Source organism: Podarcis bocagei (assembly GCF_964188305.1).
Source record: "Podarcis bocagei genome assembly, chromosome: 16".
In the NCBI taxonomy this organism is placed as follows: domain Eukaryota; kingdom Metazoa; phylum Chordata; class Lepidosauria; order Squamata; family Lacertidae; genus Podarcis; species Podarcis bocagei.
Genome location: NC_138142.1, coordinates 33,169,853 through 33,187,911, shown reverse-complemented (window position 1 = coordinate 33,187,911; position 18,059 = coordinate 33,169,853). Strand labels below are relative to the sequence as shown.

Sequence of the window (18,059 nt, the reverse complement as noted above, 5' to 3'; positions counted from 1 at the left end):
AAAGAAAAACACCATGGTGGATCTCACCGGTAGAGGTCTTAACAATAAAAAAAACCAACATGGAAGGGAAGACAGCCACTTACGAAGATTTGGTAAGAAAATCAGAACAAGGGCTTAAACTTAAACTGTATGAGGAAATAAAGGATCAATTCACCGGTTGGCTACAATATCATCAGGTGAATGATATGTTAAAGCAAGATAAAAGAAAAATGGGCTTTGAGGACAAGAAATCAAAATTCAATATAGAAATAATAGAAGGTAAAAACAAAACATTGTCTAAATTATATGACATATTACTGGAATGGCATACAAAAGACGAGGAAGTCAAAGAGGCAATGATTAAATGGGCAATTGACTTCGGCTATAACATCGAGTTTGAAAAGTGGTTGAAATTGTGGAATAGAGATATTAAATTTACGGCCTGTACGAGTTTGAGAGAAAATGTTTGGAAAATGCTCTATAGATGGTATCTTACGCCGGCAAAATTGGCTAAAATCTATAGATCAGAAAATAAGACATGCTGGAAATGTGGTGAAGTGGAGGGAGACCTCTACCATATGTGGTGGCAATGCAACAAGGTGAAGGTTTTTTGGGAAGCAATTTATAATGAACTTAAAAAAGTTTTTAAATATACTTTTCCCAAAAGACCTGAGGCCTTTTTGCTGGGAATTATGGGTAAGGAAATAAAAAATGAAGATAAAAAAATATTTCTCTATGCCACCACAGCCGCAAGAATTATGCTGGCACAAAACTGGAAAACAGAAACTATACCTAATGTAAGTGACTGGCAGGTCAAAATGATTAACTATGCCGAGCTAGATAAACAGGCAGAATACGAGACCAAGACGACCAGAAATTTCAAAAAAATTGGAGTAAATTTTGGAAATATATTGGAACAGATATATAGGAGGAACTGGCGGTATTAGAAAAACTTTATCAGCTAATAATTATAAACTTTAATAAACTAATTACGCAACCCGGGATTTATTTGATACTTACCAAAAGGGTGAAGGGAAGTCAAAGGCTAAGTAGAGCCTAATGTTTATATTATTTTTTTGTATGATTGTACGCTTACTTTTTGTATAGCATGAAAATAGGATGAATAATTTATGTTAAAATGTTTATTTTTGTATTTGTTTGTCCTTTTTTCTTTTTTCTTTTACAAATTCTGAATAAAAATTTACTTGCAAAGAGCCCTGTAAGTGCAGCTGAATAAAATTCCCTCTTTTCATCCGCAAAAAAAAAAAAAAAAATTACTTTTCATTTGGCTGGTGGTGGTGAGGAAGTCCCATGGGGAGGCCTTCCCCATGTTTCTGCTGCCTCCCCTCACTCCTCTGTGTGAAAGTGAGCAGAAGAAGGTAGGAGGAGGGAGGTGAGCAGAGAGAGAGAGAGAGAGAGAGAGAGAGAGATGGAGGCAGAATGGAGCCGCAGCTGGGCACATAAAGCTGAATTTGTGTAAGTAAAATGCCTGGATGATGCAACTTGACTGTACTGGGATAGATGACCTGGTATACAGCAGCTTGACACATTCAGGGAGGAACTGTAGCTGTGTGGTAGAGCACCCGCCTCACAAGCCAAAGGTCTCAGGTTCAATCCCTGCCCTCCCCCCTTTAAAAAATAGAAGCATGCTCCGAGTTGTGGTAGAGAGCAGTTTCTTCTGCACAGCTCACAAGACGGCACCACATTTTCCACCCACGTGAGCTGCACTCACCTCAAGGTGTCCGTGTCCTCTAGTACTGAGGGTCGCTTGGCGTCAGAGAGGATGCTGGGAGTCTTGCGCCCTTTCCTATTAATCTCCACATGCAACCGATCCATGAGAAATTTTAAGAACTCCTGAGCGTCCTGCTGGCTAGAAAAGGAAGAAAGGCAGACGCGTTGGGCAGGCCGGGGTGGGGGAAATGTTGGGGTGGGTAAGAAATGTGCAACCGCACTGGGGCAGGGATAAGGCAATGGGCACCCCAACTTGCCTCACCTGTATCCTGTGAAGGATGGCACGTATTTCTGAAAGACGGCTTTGAAGCGGCTGGGGTTGGCGGCCTCCGTGGAATCGGGGTGCCATAAAGTGGCAATGACATCTGCAAAGGCTGGAGAATGAAGAGCCACAAAAAAGAAAATAAAGGAGCTGTTCCCTTTCTCCTTCTCCATTTTTACACTGGGGAAAACACTCAGCAAACTTCGTTTTGCTTCCTCTTCCTCGAAACACGGCAAAGATGCTACCATTCCTGGTTTTGTCTTACAAATGAGGAATTGGAGCTTGGAGTTAGGTAGGTGGCCTGTCCAAGGCCGCACAGGGAAGACTGTGGCAGAGGCAGAACTCATACCTAGACCCTCTCCCTCCCAACAGGACAGGCCCAAAGATACTGTTGGTGGAAAACTACCAAGGGGGTCAGAGGAGGGCCTGGGGCAATGGAAAAATATGTACAAACACAATACAATATCAAATGCCCACTCCCTTTGGCGTGACTTTCATAATCTTCTCCCTGTCCCACCATTCCACCCCCCACCCCCACCTCAAAATTGTGGATTATAAGCCTGGGCAGTCTGTCCCACAATATTTATTTAGGTGTTTCCTGTAATACGTTTGCAAGGTGAAGGCCAGAGGCGGTGGCCTATGAATACCTCGCAGGTGAGAAAGGGACAGGACAGGACAGTGCTGGAATTAGGTCCTCTAATTATATAATACTTTGTTCAAGGCAGAGGTACTTATATAATAGTGGTCAACCGGGATTGGATTAAGGCCCTCCAGAGACCAATTTAGATTGCTGGCTCACTACAAGGATCCTTTTTAGCTGAAGCTCGTTCAGACAGTGATCTGGTTACATAACCGACTCTGCCGACGGGAGGGAAAACAACAACAGAAAAAGCAGGGCAGGGTCTTTCCGCTTCCCCCCTTTACCTTCAGTCAGCTCCTGCTGGGTCCGCAGAGCGCTGGGCTGTTCCTGCCGGAATTCCCGACGGAGGCAGTAGTCCCGCAGAGACTTGGTGCTACTCAGGCACTGAAGCACAGCATTCATGAAGCACTGGAGGGGGAGATACAATGGGGGTATCGTCATGGCCTGCAGCATTCCCGTTCCCCCAAAAGGGACGGTGTGTAGACACACAGGATGCAGCTACCTGAAAGGTCACCTGCCCCTGTATAGTCCCGGGAGAACCTTTAAATCAGCTGGGAAAATTCTACCTCCAACAGAGCACCCTGCAGAACATCACAGGGTGGGGACTTGAAAACGAGACATTTTCTGTCCTTCTCCTGTATTACAGAATGCCGTTACTTAGTCTTTGCCATCAATTTCAACGGGTCTACTCTGAGCAAAAACAAGTTGAATAAACCCCCCTCCCATTGGGGTGTATCCAATGTTGGTCCAACTCAGAGGGGGGGGGGGAACCAACATGGCAGGAGATTTAGTTTTGTTTCATTTAGTTATGTTACAGAAGCTCTGCGGTTTTTTGCTGACTGGGGGAAGTATAATTGTGTAATACAGTTGTATCAACATACTGCATTTTTCCGTCCATAAGATGCCCCCATGTATAAGACATGTATAAGTCCCCTTTCGGGGACTCAGTTTTAAGAAAATATGGGGGGGGGTGCCCCACAGTTGTTGAGGATTTTTTTGTGGACCGTTGTCCTCAGTTGTTCAGCTTTTATTGGAGCGGACTGCCCACAGTTTTTGAGGGGTTGGGGGGGGGCAAAAACAATCACCCGCCAGCAACTGCCATTCAACTGCCCACTTGCCGCTGCAGCAGCCTATCAGCAGCAGCCCTCGCTGCATACACAAATCAACATCCCTGTCGCCAATGAAACATTCCTGCTCACGGCAACAACCAATCGCCAGTACACCCTCGGCACTATCCGTGTATAAGACGCCCCATAAATTTTGACATTTTTTGGGGGGAAAACAAATTGTCTTCTTCACTGATATATACAGTACTTTATTCAACAGGTAACTTCCTCCACTGATGTATTTCCTTATTCTTGAAATCACAGTAAGCAATATTTCAAAAACCAACACACATAATTTAGGTCCATTAATTTCAATTGGTCTACTCTGAATAGGATTTGCATTGGCTAGAACCCATTGTTTTTATGTTGCACACTGTTTAGTGAATAATAATACATTCATAACCTGGAAGTCGAAAAGCATCTGTTCCGGAAGTCCGTTTGACTTCCAAAACGTCTGGAAACCAAAGCACGGCTTCTGATTGGCTGCAGGAAGCTCCTGTAGCCAATCAGAAGCTGCGGAAGCCCCGTCAGACATTTGGCTTCCAGAAATAGTTTGCAAACAGGAACAGTCTCTTCCGGGTTTGCAGCGTTTGGGAGCCAAAATGTTTGACTTGCAAGGCGTTCGGGATCCAAGGTACAACTGTAATAAACAAGATGTTTTTAAATGCCTTTAAATAAATGAAACCTTGCTGGAGCAAAGAAGGCCTGGGGTGAGTCAGTGCCTGGACAGGAGGGGGAACAACTGTGAACTGCACATCAGCTACTGAGTGCTCCAGTGCAGAATGCAATAAAACACCCATATTCCTAGCCAGCAATCCTGACTTCAATTCCATGCTCTCCCCTTTTCCCCTCCTGGTGGTGGTGGGAAACAGGCGTGTGCTGCCATTTTGGAGCAACCAACCACAGTGTATGCTCTTAGTTATGCTGAGGTTGGCACAGCTGCTGGCTGTGTGTGTGTCCTTCTTGCTAGGCCCCCACAACTTCCAGATGGGGATCAAGGGTTAGGAACAGGGACTGAAGCGGCAGAGTTGCAAGTTGGCTTCAGGCAGCACCTAAAACCCTACTGAGTTTCCAAAGACGCTGGGTCCTGTGTCCGATTTTGGTGCTTAGTGCAGAACATTCGTGGAGCATACCACCCAACCTCACCTCCCTCAGCAACACCTGGATGCAGAATTCCAAACCTGTTTTCTGCCCTCGGCACAGAGCAGTTGTGCAGAATATGCACACATCATACAAGCTGAAAGGTCAAAATCATCTGCGGTGGGGAACCCACAGGCCGATCTTGGCCTACCAGGTTGTCAAATGCGGCCTCTGAAACTGGAGTTTTAAAGAGCAAATGGGGCAGTTTGCAAAAGGGCTTTCAAACAGCCCCACGCTGCGCTCTGAAGTCCCAAAAGTCAGGACTTCAAAGCGCTGCATCGCAATTGCCACTGCGGATCCAGGCAATTGGCAGGTGGGCAACCCCACCCACCTGTCAAATGTGGCCTTCCAGGGGTGGGGAAGATGCAGATCTCACCCACCAACCCAGAAAAGATTTGCCACCTTTGCTTCAAAACACACGCACAACAATCTCAATAAGAGACATCACTTCTGCTGCTCTCATTGTGGCAAGTCTGACACGGCTACCTCGCCTCCTACCAAGTTCAACTTCTCAATGCCGGTTATTTTAAGGCATCTTTTGAATAACAAAAATTGCACATTGTTGGGGCCTTTCAAAAGAAACCTTTGTGACAAGTCCTTTATGCAGGGGGGGGAAAGTTCTCTTCACCTGGGGCTGGGGAGGCTAAGCGCCCACTTCTTACCGTGTTGCCAAGGTTGCGGAGACCTATGTGCCCAGAGCCCAGCAGGAGAGTGTGATGCGTCTGGAAAAAACAAAAACAACAGACAGAGTGAAGGAGAGAGACAGAGAGGGAGGGATGTTTTGCGTGTTGTGACAGCGGGAACAATAGGCTCGTCTCATCTCACGGCTCCACATGCAGGATGGACAGATACATCCGTACTTAAGTACACATACAGAGAGAGCATCCCAACCCAAAGACTGGCACAGGTCTCTTTTGTGTCATTGCCAGAGCTCCCCAACCCCCAGCATGATTCCTCTCCATGGTCTAGGGGTCGCTCCACTGCACTTTCTGGCCAAGCTGCCTTTTGCAGGCTTCTCAGATCAATCCACCTCTCCCTTCCAGCTGTGGAGGAGTTCCAGCTCCCCTACCTAGTCGTCTCGAGCAGAGAAGGAGTGAGCAAATCACAGCGGCTCTGAAGCAGGTTAGCTTGAGCGGTAACCGCTGAGGATTTAAATACACGCAATTATATTGTGCAACTTGCCGTGACTGGAAGGAAATCTGAACACAATCAAGAAGTTGGGGGGGGGGAGGCACCCTTGGGGCATTTTTCTAAGACTGCAACCAAGAAGTTCTGAAACAGGAGCTGCAAGCCCCCAAACAAGTCCGGATACCAATCCTTCCTTAGCTCCAGAGGGAGGGAATCAGGCACCCTTCAGACGTTTTTGGGATCAGACGTTGTTGGACTCCAACTCCCTAACCTTGGTCCTGCTGTCTGGGGCTGATGGGAGGCAGCTGAGCAACATCCAGAGGACCCAATAGGCTCCACACCAACAGCCATGCCTTTCTAGAGCTTCAGAGTCTTTTCCACTTAAATATGCCAGGGACTGAACCTTCTGAGGGCAGAGGAGGGGCTTGATCAACTGAACTATGGTCCTTTTCCAATGTAAGAGAACTGTATGAGCATATGAAGTTGTTGTTGTTGTATACTCCGAAGGGGGACACTGTGGCCCTGCAGATGTTGCTGGCTGGGGCTGATGGGAGTCCAGCAATGTCTGGAATTGGAGTCCATCAGCCCCACATATCCTGCCAACCCCTTCTTTAGACCACTGGCCCTTGACAGGAAGGTTGTGCCCTGACCTACAGCCACTTCACCCCAGCAGCATCACTAACTGGTCGATTTACTCAATTTCCTTTTCGTGGTGGAGGGGAGGAAGAGCTTGAGATCAGAGAGACCAACTGCAAAAGAAGACCAAGCCTCTTCGTTTTTAAATAGCTGTGTGGTGCAATAAAAGCAGGCCTGCATCCATACTGGAGTGGTGTTTTTAAGACGTTCAGATTGTTTTCTTGCTTGTGTGTTTTCCACTCTGGACAACTTTGGGAGGAAAAAGTGGGGCATGAATTTAGTAATACAGAAGGAAACTGCAGCACATGCAGGTTTCTCTCACAGGGTAGAGCCTCCAAGAAAAAACTCTTTCACACAGCTATTAAAAATGTCCTCTCCTCTTGCAGTGGGCGGAAGAGGAAAAGGAGGGAAACATCTCATCACAAACATTATAACTGGGTCCCTAGTCGCCGGCCAGAATTAAAGACAACTACTGGGTCAGAAACAAATAATTCAACGAGCGCTGCTCTCATCCACTATGAAATCAAGGAAAAGCATTCTCCATGCTCTTCTCAGCTGAAGCCTTGTCCCATAGGCCAAAGCTCCCTGCTCCCCAAATTCTCCCAGCAAACAGCAGGGGTTTTTTATAGTCAAGTGTCTTAATCATCCTTCATTACTATGAAAACTGTCCCATATGGAACGGAAAGGTATAAATCCAGCCAAAGAAGCAAAAAGGTAAAAGGTAAAGGATGCAGAGAAAGAGGCTCAGTGCACAATAAAGCCACGCAATGAAGCCACGTCAGACATTATCAACTTAGTGGCAGCAACGGGGAGAGATTGGGGGGGGGGGCGTTACCTCACTGGTCATCAGCAGCAGCCCCATCACTGCCGTGTGGACCACGGACTCAGAGATGTCCGCCGCTCGGCCATGAAGCTCCCGCTTGGTGGCCAAGGTGCGGTGCAGCTTCCGGGGCAGCTCCACCAGAGTGGCCCCCTGGAGCCCCGGCATGGCTCCCCCGCTGCCCCTTCCTGCCTGAGGAGCCGGCGAGAAAGAGGCGCAGCCCTCGTCCTGCGCGGCGCCAAGCGGGGAAAAGGACTGGTGGGCGCTCCCTCACGTCCCTATAAGCCAGCAGCTCATTAGCTGATCCGATTTCCCCTGGCTATTTCTGGCTCCTCCTGGAGGCTCATCTCGGCGGGATTAATTAGCAGGAAGAGCTACTTTGGGGAGCAGCAACGCTTTCGGAGAACTGCGGAGCCAGGGAGGGAACGGCGCGGCAAAATAAAAACACAACCAAAGCAAATATACACAGCTCAGGGTGACCAGGGTTACGGCTAGCAGCTTCCCCAAGAGGCCCCTGCAGCGTCCTTGAGAAAAGCCCCGAGACCCAGCGGGTAACTGCTTCGGACGACTTCTCAGTGGGCCAACCCACCTTGGCACAGTGGGACGTTCCCCAAAAGCTACCTTGAGCAGGGCAAGTTGGACAGTTACACAGACCTATAAAAACTGCGCAAGTGAATCCTTGCCCCAGGGAATTAATTAGCCGTTACAACTCTGGAAGATGTCAGCACCTGAGTCGACCGGAGTCACTAGCCGGGGGAACCGGGTGCAGATAGTGAGCTAGGAGCTGGGCGTGGACATTTTACCCCCAAATCAGTCCAGGTTCAGCAAAAGGGCTGCCAGCTTGGGACAGCAGTGGAAGAAAATGGGCACATTTGAGAATGTGCCTTCCCCTAAGCCATCCCCACCCCCTCTAATAAAAGACGGTCCCTGCACTCACAGAAAAGATTTAGGGGAGACATCTGCTAACTCTATACATTTTGTTCCATGCATCTGTTTCTATAGAAACAAATGTGATTTTCGATAGGCTATCACCAAAGAAAAGTCTCCTTTCCCTCCCTCCCATCTGTCTCCTGCTTTCAAGTGTTGGAGAGGCCACAAGGAGGCATCTCCTGAGATGGCTCCAACAGGGGCAGATGGACCAGGGGAAGCAGCTTGCAATGCAACTGTGCAGAGGCTGCTCCTTGAGACGACGTTTGTCCACAAAAAGCTTCACTGATTTTCACCAGGCAATAAACAGAAAAAGGAAAAGAAAACCATGTGGGTGGGTGACAGCACAATGAACAGCCATCACCCCTTGGGGAAGGGCCATAGCTCAATGGGGAAAGCATCTGTCCCAGGTTCAATCCCGGCAGTATCTCCAGGTGGGACTAGAAGAGAACCCTGCCTGAAATTCTGGAGTGAGTATACGCAATACTGAACAGCTAGGTGGACCAATGGTCTGACTCAGTAGAAGACAGCTTCTTATGCCCTCCTCTCTGTCTGGACCACTGTTGAGAGGGAGGAGGGCTGCAGCTGAGTGGCAGAGAATCTGCCTTGGTTGCAGGCTCAATCTCTGGCCTCTCCAAGTAGACCTGGGAATGTCAACTGCTTGAAGCCCTCAAGAGTCAGTGCAGATAAAACTCAACTAATGACTCTGTATACAGAGGCTTCCTAAGTTTCTCACTGCCACCCGAACGACACCAAAAGCGCCTTGCTGCAAGAAGCCATGCCTGTGCTGTCTCACTTTCCAGCAGCTGGCATGTGGTGGGAGTCAGGCCAGAACTCCACCCTCCTGCCCTGGGGAACCGGATCCATGCTGGCCATCTGCCAGTATTTACAGGACTGTAAGTAATTGATATGAAGGATACAGAGGCAGCCTTCCTGTGAGGCAAAGGGGAAAGCAAACAGCTAGGGGCAGCTCTACAGGAACCCATTCAATGGTTATTATTCTTTTGGAGGGATAGTTCAGTGGCGTAGAGCATCTGCTTTTATACACAGACATCTCCAGGTAGGGATGGAAAATCCCAAAGAGCTGCTGCCAGTTACTGCGAACAATATTGAACTAGATGGGCCAGCAATCTGCCTTAGTAGTATAAGGGAAGTTCACATGCCACAAATCTAAACCCGGCAAACTACCACAAGTCCCCCTAAACTTCCTTTGGTGGTGGCTTCCTGCGAATTCTCAGAGAAGGATCTCTGTCCGACTCGCCGAAGCACAACCCGCAAGGTTCCATGGCCGATAAACCCACTTAAGTGTGTCTAATGCAGCTGAGCCACTTAAAACCAGCTTAACGACTATGGCGCTCCCCCCCCCCCCACAGACTCACCCCCAAGGAATGCTGGGAACTCTTGTGGCTGTCTATTCTGTTAGAGATACTTAGCCGCCTGCCAAGGAGAGTCCTGCGTGCGTGCATGTCTGCCTGGGAGGAACATGAAACAAAGCAGTTAAAAACTAGCGGGAGCCGACAGCATAAACATCAAGTGAAATCCAGTGAGCGTCAATTTCTGCTCACGGAACCCTCTGGGGCAATTATTTTTTGGGGGTGGTGGGAGTCAGGCCAGAACTCCACCCTCCACCCTGGGGAGGCACCAGGAGAGGAGAGAGAGAAGTTGGCTCATGCTGGGGCACCCACAAACAGGTTGTGAAGGCAACAGGCTGTCCCCAGCATTTGGTATTCAGCGGTATACTGCTACTGAACATGGGAGCTTTATCAGGCGATCAAGAGATGAACAAAAGTCATCCACAAATTTGTCTTCTCTCCTTCCTTTAAAGGAGGGAGTGGGAACCTCTGGCTCTCCAGAGTAAGCCCCAGCCAGCATGGCCAATGGTCAGGGAGGGTGGAAGCTGGAGCTCAGCAGCATTTGCAGGGCCACAGGTAACACCAATCCTGCTTTAAGACAAACCAAAATGGCGACTGTGACTGCACTTCACGGCAACGTACTCCCCATAGTGCCACAAAAGTTATGGCTTGTAAATGTGTTTCTTGGGGTGGGGGGTTATTGTTTCATTTTGGTTTTCACTACCTATTTTGTGCTTTTATCCTGCATTTCCCCCCCTTATGAACCACCCTGACATCTTTGGATTAAGGGCGGAATATAAATTGAATAAATAGTAAGTATCCCACACTTTGTTTTCTAAACACTAGCTTGCTAAGAGGCTGGTCTGCCATGTCTAGTATGCAAACCCAGGACACCGGATTCTTAGCAGCCAGGAAGGACAGGGGGAGGAAAGCATTCTGCAAAGTATTTTGGCTGAGGAGGGATAAAGGTGAGGGGTGCAGGACGGAAGAGGAATCCAGGACCCTTCTGCCACAGGGAATTCCTTTGTGCCTACAACTCCCAGGCAACTGCTTAAATACAGAGATGCCAAAAGTGAATCTACATGTGCTGAAGAGAAATTACTTTCTTCAGTTTGCCCCTGGATCTATTGCCAATCAGTTTCCTAGACAGCCCTGGATTCTAAGGTTAAGAAAGGTCCTTCTATCTACTATCGTCACACCGTGTACCCTACTGTAAAGCCTGGGGCCCTCCATTCCCCCAAAGAGGATCATTGCTGGGCACCCCTTGCCAGTCCCTTACAGCAGTGGCCTTCTCCTCCAGCCTGCTCGGAACAGGGCCCTTGCTCTGGGGTGGGCTGGTGGATACCGGGACGTCTTGGGAGCGAGTGTATTCCGTGGCCTGCGGGTCGAGGGCGCGAGTCCTGGGGCAGCCCTCCGTGCGGACGGACAGCAGCGTGGGCGACGGCCTCCCATCTGCCCCGGGGGTGACGTTGACTCTCCGCAGAGACGAGCTCCTCTTCAGGGCCAGGGCGCCCAGGCCGTGTTTGTGGCTGCACGATGGGCTGCGGTCCCGGAGAGCAAGCCGGTTCAGCATGGCGCTCAACTGCTCCTCCCCGCGGCTGCCGGACTGGCTCAGGTCGCCGATGCTGATCGACTTGGAGCGCAGCAGGTTGCCGCTCCGGCGGTCCGAATCAGGCCCGCCCAGGAGTACGCCGGGTGGCATGGTGAAGGAGGCGCTGCCGGAGATGGTGCCGGCCTGCGGGCAGCCGGGCACCTTGAGGGCGTGGTCTGCCTTGACGGGGCCGCGGCGGGAGGCGCGCAGTGTGTCGCTGCGCTTGGAGGCCCGGTCTCGGTCGAGCTCCAGCTTCTTGCCCCTGTCATCCAGAGGGCTCGGCCTGGGCGGCAACGGGCGCAGTTTGGACGCCACAGAAAGTCCGTTGGAGGCGGCGGAGGAGCAGCCACGGTGCTCTTGGCTCGGGGTTCGGTGTCCATTGGGGAGCTTGGAGGTGGCTTTCGGCTGAGAGGTGATGACCGACTGCTCTCTTGCCCGGCTCATGCGGTGCTCGGAGGCTTGCGGCATTGCGGAGAGGAGATAGAGGAGGGCCCTGGGGAGAAAAGCAACAAAAGCAGGAAGTGGGGAAACGGTCAGGTCTGTTTCTTCACATTAGGTTTTTGAAATGCAGTGGTACCTTGGTTTACGAACTTAATCCGTTCCGGAAGTCCATTCTTAAACCAAAGCGTTCTGAAACCAAGGCCTGCTTTCCCATAGCAGCGGGGGACTCAATTTACAAATGGAACACACTCAACATGTTCTGCTTCCAAGGCAAAGTTCACAAACCAAAACATCTCCTTCTGGGTTTGCAGCGTTCTTAATCCAAGTTGTTCATAAACTAAGCTGTTCTTAAAACAAGGTACCACTGTATGTTTGTTGGCTGTGCATTCGGATACCTGCTAAGATATCATAACCAAATTTGGCATAATGGTTCCTCCAGAACTCAAGGAACAGGCCTTTGTCTATGTTTGGATACAGCTGGGCATCATTTGGAATCAAGATGGCAGACTGAACCTTTCAGAGCTGCACTGGTTTTTTGGTTCCTTATCATTCCAGAGCAATGCCAAATATGAGGCTACTGGTTATTAATACTGGGTTGGAGCCAACTGAGAAATACAGTGGTGCCTCGCAAGACGAAAAGAATCCGTTCTGTGATTCTCTTTGTCTAGCGGTTTTTTCATCTTGCGAAGCAAGCCCATTGACGGATTAGCGGATTAGCGCTATTAGCAGCTTTTAGTGGCTTATCAGCTTATCGGATCAGCTGATAAGCGGCTTAGCGGCTTAGAAAAAGGGGGGGAGGAAAAAAACCCCCGCAGGAACTCGCAAGACGTCTTGCGAAGCAAGCCCATAGGAGATTTGTTTTGCGAAGCACCTCCAAAACGGAAAACTCTTTCGTCTAGCGAGTTTTCCGCCTTGCGAGGCATTCGTCTTGCGGGGCACCACTGTAAATAGCTATTACTAATTTGTCCATTGACTTAAGTGCATCTGCTCTGAGTAGGATTTAGCTGGATAGAATCAGTTATTAACAACTTTATATACCACTTAACGTTCAGGATAGGCTTCTATGCTTTTTACTGTGTATAAAGGAAACACTGAAGTAGAAACATTCCTAATTAAACTACACAATCACCTTACAATATAGACACCCTTAAGTGAAATACACATTAAAACAATGCAGCAATTAAACCAAGAGACTGTGGGGAAAGGTCAGTTCAGAGGACTGAGCATACAGACTCCTGGGAAATCCCAGTTTCCAATTTAATAAAAGCACGGAAATTTTTTAGCCCTTCAAAACAGGCACTCAACAGGCACAAAGCCAAGCAGCACAAAGACCCCAGCCCAGCAAGCTGGAAACGCACCTCTCAAAAAGTGCTAGACTCTCACCCCCGCCGGCCCCTGGCTCACACCTCACAGAGGTGGCCGACCGCAGGAGGGCTCCTCTTGGCAGATGCCCTGCAAGACAAAAAAACAGCAAAGGAAAACTGGTAAAATTCTCCACTTTTACTCAGAAATGCTCCCCACAGCCAGACTCCAGGATAGGTGGTCCCAATGGAAAGGGAAGCGCTTCCCTGCATCTCAGGGGGAACCGAGGCCACATCTTAACTCCAATTCCTCAGAAACAAGGGTGAGCATAGTCTGTAAACACCATGCAGGATTCAGCTCAGCTTCTGGCTTCCCGAGAACCTCGGCTTATTTTTGCGATACAGGTTTAATAGTTCTCGTCATTCCAAGGACGGAGTAAAAGGGGCTCTGGAGGTGCGCAGATTGTCAAAACCTTGGAAACCAAAGCCTAAGGCCACCTGGCTGGGAGTACCTGTAACATAATGGGTGTTTCCTTCACATTTTTATTCATTTGCTTAGACATTTTATATAGCTCTCCATTATATCATCTCTGTGCAGCACACAAAAATCTCAACACAATGACATCAAAACCCAATTAAAATTACAAAATCAGAATTAAATTAAAATGCCTGCTGGATTATTATTTTTTTTAACCTAGTTAAGAAGGCACAGAAGTTCAACAGGGAGGGGGCCTGTCAGACCTTGGGCCAGAAGAAGGTTCCATAAAACTGGGCCCACATTACCAAATGCTGTGCATCTGAGCCATGGGGGGGGGGGGACTAACACTAACAGTGACTCCCCTGAATACCTCTGTGACCAGCCAGGGATACAAGGGAGAGGTGGACCCTGAGGTGTCCAAGTTGTTAAGAGCCTTGAACCTGACCCAGTATGGCCAGTCAGTGCAAGCTTTTGAGCACCAGAGAACCTGTGGCCCTTCCATCAGCCAAAGCCAGCATGGCCAGTAGTCCGGGATGAGGGGGGTTGTAGTTCTGCAAAATCAGGAAGGCCATAGTCTTCCCACTCCTGGGGTACAGTAAGTCACAGAGAGGTGTGCAGAGAGGTGCCCGCCTGCAAGGAGCTTCCAATCCAAAACAGACAATGGGAGAAACGAAGAAGGGAGGAGAAACTGTGGGCAGACGCAGTTACATCGGCCTAAAACTTGGTTAAAGTTGGAAAGAGGAATTCAGGAGGAAAAATCCCTTAGAAAAGGATTAATTTTGAGAAGTGATTCGAAGGAAGGGAGGAGAGGTGGCGCCATGTACATATTTAGGGAGGAGTTCCAAGCTTCGAGAGCAGCAAGGGGGGATAGGCAGCGTCGCTGCTCACTCACATTTGCATCTAAATTATTATGAGACATTTTATTCCAATAACCAGGACACCTAAAGGTTGACCAAAGAATCACAAACACTCCATAGGGCAGGGAGGTCAGGCATTTTTTTCAGCCCAAGGGCCGCATTCTCTCATGGGGCATCTTCCAGGGGCCACATGCCAGGGTCAGGGCCGAGTCAGTGGTAAACTGGGCAGAGCAATGGGTGCAACTCTTACTTTGTATAGTAGGCCACGCAAAGGTCACACGTCTTTCCATCCTGGCAAGCCACATTCGGCCCCAGTCCCCAAGTTCTGCCACAGTGGTATCAGCCAAACATCTTTAGGGCATTGTGTAGTTATATGACTTTAGGTGGTATTGCAAGGCATTTACACGCATTCATGAAGGACCGGTCTGTGAATGGGTAGCAGCCACGAAGGCTAGTGGAGTTCAGAGGCTGTATACCTCTGAATACCAGCTGCTAAAGGGCTATTGCCTCCTTGTGCTGCTTGTGAGCGTCAGAGAGCTGCTGGCCAGAACTCTTCTGAGGTTCTCCTCCAGTTTCCTCTGCTACCATTGGCCAAAGGGGATTTCTTCTGCATTCCTGGCACAATTCTTTTGGAAAACACAATTCTTTGGAAATCAGAACTCAAGGAGGTCTTTACAGAGGCAACAAGATTCTGAGCGACATATTTAAAAACAGGGGGGAACCAATTTTCTGTGTCAAATTCAAAAAGCCTGCTTGAGCAGAACTATGGGAATTACATGAATTATGCAGACTTGAGGAACAAAATAAGCAGCAGAGGACCGGTGCCTTCATGCTCAGACTGTGGAGCATTTGGCAGGTCACTGGGAAAAGCAGGATACTGGACTCAAAGATGAGAGCTGCAGTCCAACAACATGTAGAGGTCACAAGGTCCTGCCCCCACCCCAGCTTTAGTGCAATCCAACAGGGCTCTTCTTCTGGGAGACAGAGCTATGCCCACTGAGACCCACTGAGACCTAAAGATCCACACAGGAAACAGGCTAGGACACACAAATTCCACCCAATCACAGAATAGGGGATCAAAGTAAAGAGCTAGCCTTCAGAAAAGCCTTTCCTTTTTTGCAAAGTAAGACTTGAAAGCAAGCAGGGGAAGAGAAGATTCTGTAACCGGTATAGTTATTTGTCGCTACACAGCAGAAGCAAGAGAAAGTAGATGAAAAGAGAATATGCAAATGTATTATCAGCATAATTTCTGCCACGGTTATAGAATCTAGCTTTTCTCGGCACACAGAATTTCAACACATTCTCATTTACTTATATACAGAGAGTCCCATTTACATAAATGACACTGAAGAAGCCTGAGTGGTCCTTTGCTTATATTCTAAAATATTCATAGGGACACAGAGGATAGAGGAATGAATAGAGACAGGCACTGGAGATGCAACAGAAGAACAAAAATTGTGTCGGTCCCTCAGATGGTGGTGGACTCTTCTTCCTTGGGGTTTTTTAAGTAAATGTTGGATGGCCATCTAATGATGCTTCAGTTGAGATTCCTGCATTGCAGGGGGTTGGACTAGATGACTGCCAGGGTCCCTTCCAACTCTACAATTCTATGAAAAACAAAAGAAGAACAAAAGAAGAGGCTGCTGGATCAGGCCAACACCTAGTCAAGCATCTTGTTCTCGCAGTGGCCAACCAATTGCCTGTGGGGAAACCCACAAGCAGGCTTCAAGCACAACAGCACTTCCCCTTGGTTTCTAGAAGCTTATTATTTACACACACAAAAATCCCAGAGTTCTCTTTATTATCAGCCGGTCAACATCTGTGTCCCGCTCCCCCGCGACATAACTGGAATCCAACTCTTAGCATGGCCAATGGCCAGGGAAGATGGGAGTTGGAGTCTAACATCTGCAGGATCACAGATGTGATCCTTGAGGACAACCACCACTGGCCCTCATACCTTTCCTTTGCTCTATTGCTTCTTTTCACTGTGGCTGAAATCGAAAACAAGGCATCCCCTGGGAGTTCCAAAGCTTCATTGGGAGAGATGGAGCATGCCCATCAATGTCAGGCAAAGGCCCAGTTCTCCAGTACAAATTTTGTCCAGCCAGGTCCCTCCAGAAAGCTTCCATCATCCAGGGATAAAGCAGCAACAATCTTCCCCTCACGTTTGTCCTCAGCATTGGGGAATTCAAAGGTAGTCTCAACCTGTACATCATGGATGGGGAATCTGTGGCCCTTCAGATGCTGCTGGGCTCCAATTTCTGCCTGCCTCAGCAAGCATGGACAATGATCAGGGATGATGGAAGTTGTAGTCTAATGACATATGGAGGGCCTAAGAGGTTCTCCACCTCTACTGGATATGGAAGTTCAACAGCCTTCTCCTCTCCTATAAGTATGTCTAACCCTGTTTGAAGCCATGACACCTGGTGGCCTCCACCTCACCTTTTAAAATAAATCCTTCAAATCTTTACTACTGCCATATCTTGCAGCAGCAAAGAGACACTCAGAGCTCTATCCTTTTCTGTCAATTTGACCAAATCTTCATAAACACCATAAAGCCAGATAATGACACTGCCATACACAATTTAAATACTAGGTTTTTATCCAACTTCTACTCAAGTAGATTCATTGAAATGGAACTGAACTAGCCATGCCTATTCATTTCTATGGGAAGAACTAGCCCTGGATACAACCCAATAATATATCTAAACACCTAAAACACAAATCCATCTTCTGATTTGGGGTGCATCTTCCCATTTAAAAAGACAGTCCATACCTTCCCTATTTTAAAACCTATATTATCATCATTATCAAAGCTCCTAAATTTCTCTAAGCACTGTTTGTAAATTAAAGGATAAGACAATATCTGCCCTCTAGCTCACAATTCAATAGACACAATGTGAAAGGAAAATGGAATGAGGAGGGAAGAGGAGAGTCAAGGACTGGAGCAGCTGATCCTCAACTGGCAGATAGATGAAGTTGGTTTTGCCCTCGCCAGGATGTCCTTCTCAAGAGGCAGCCTCCTAGTAGCCCTTGTCCATGCATCCCATAAAACAGTAGTCATCAACCTTTTCACTCCCAGGACCCAATTTCAACCCATCCATACATTTCAGGACCCATTCCCTACTATTTTTACCGTGTATCTGCATGATGTCCATGCTCCTGCTGCAACCCACCTTGGAACAAGCCGTGACCCACTAGCGGGGTCCCCGAACCCACCAGCTGAAGACCAGTGCCATAAAAAATATACTGACACCCAGAACACCCCCCAAATTGTTTTACTTCCAAGCCACACTTCAGACCTACTTACTCCATAGAGGTTGGGGGTCTTCCTGCTGTCACCAGGAGCCCACCCCAACTCCTAGGCAGCACAGCCTCATCTGCCGACCTCTAGAGCCCTCCTCCTTCGCAGCCCAGAGCCCCCATGAGAAGCCCATTCCCCACCCCCTTCACCGAGGACCCTGGGCAGAGAAGTCCCCCCCCCAATAAAAACCACAAACCCCAACCCCACCCCGTCAAGACTCACTCCACATATTATTATGCCGCGATTACATAATAATGTCAAATTGTGCTCCCTGCCCTCCCCCTCCCCCCGCGTTATACAGGCACAGCGTGTGCATGTCGCCTGCGCTAGACACCATCTAGGCAGGTGGGCCTTACCTATGTCGCG

General features: G+C 48.6%; 1 protein-coding gene across 5 annotated transcripts in view; it reads right to left on the bottom strand.

Annotated features, from left to right (window-relative positions):
* USP21 (ubiquitin specific peptidase 21) overlaps window positions 1-18,059 on the bottom strand; it is a 30,182-nt gene that overhangs the window by 11,746 nt on the left and 377 nt on the right. The window contains exons 1-8 of one of the 5 annotated variants that reach the window (XM_081173308.1): window positions 17,700-17,840; window positions 13,112-13,205; window positions 11,001-11,805; window positions 9,749-9,841; window positions 5,521-5,580; window positions 2,897-3,020; window positions 1,973-2,084; window positions 1,712-1,849 (exon numbers count right to left, since the gene is read on the bottom strand). In XM_081173308.1, the coding sequence (XP_081029434.1) occupies window positions 1,712-1,849; window positions 1,973-2,084; window positions 2,897-3,020; window positions 5,521-5,580; window positions 9,749-9,841; window positions 11,001-11,780 (1,307 nt within the window). In that variant the 5' untranslated portion in view covers window positions 11,781-11,805; window positions 13,112-13,205; window positions 17,700-17,840. Of the gene's footprint in view, window positions 1-1,711; window positions 1,850-1,972; window positions 2,085-2,896; window positions 3,021-5,520; window positions 5,581-9,748; window positions 9,842-11,000; window positions 11,806-13,111; window positions 13,206-17,699; window positions 17,841-18,059 lie in introns of those variants that run through there. The other 4 variants (XM_081173310.1, XM_081173307.1, XM_081173311.1 and 1 more) reach the window with 4 other exon arrangements.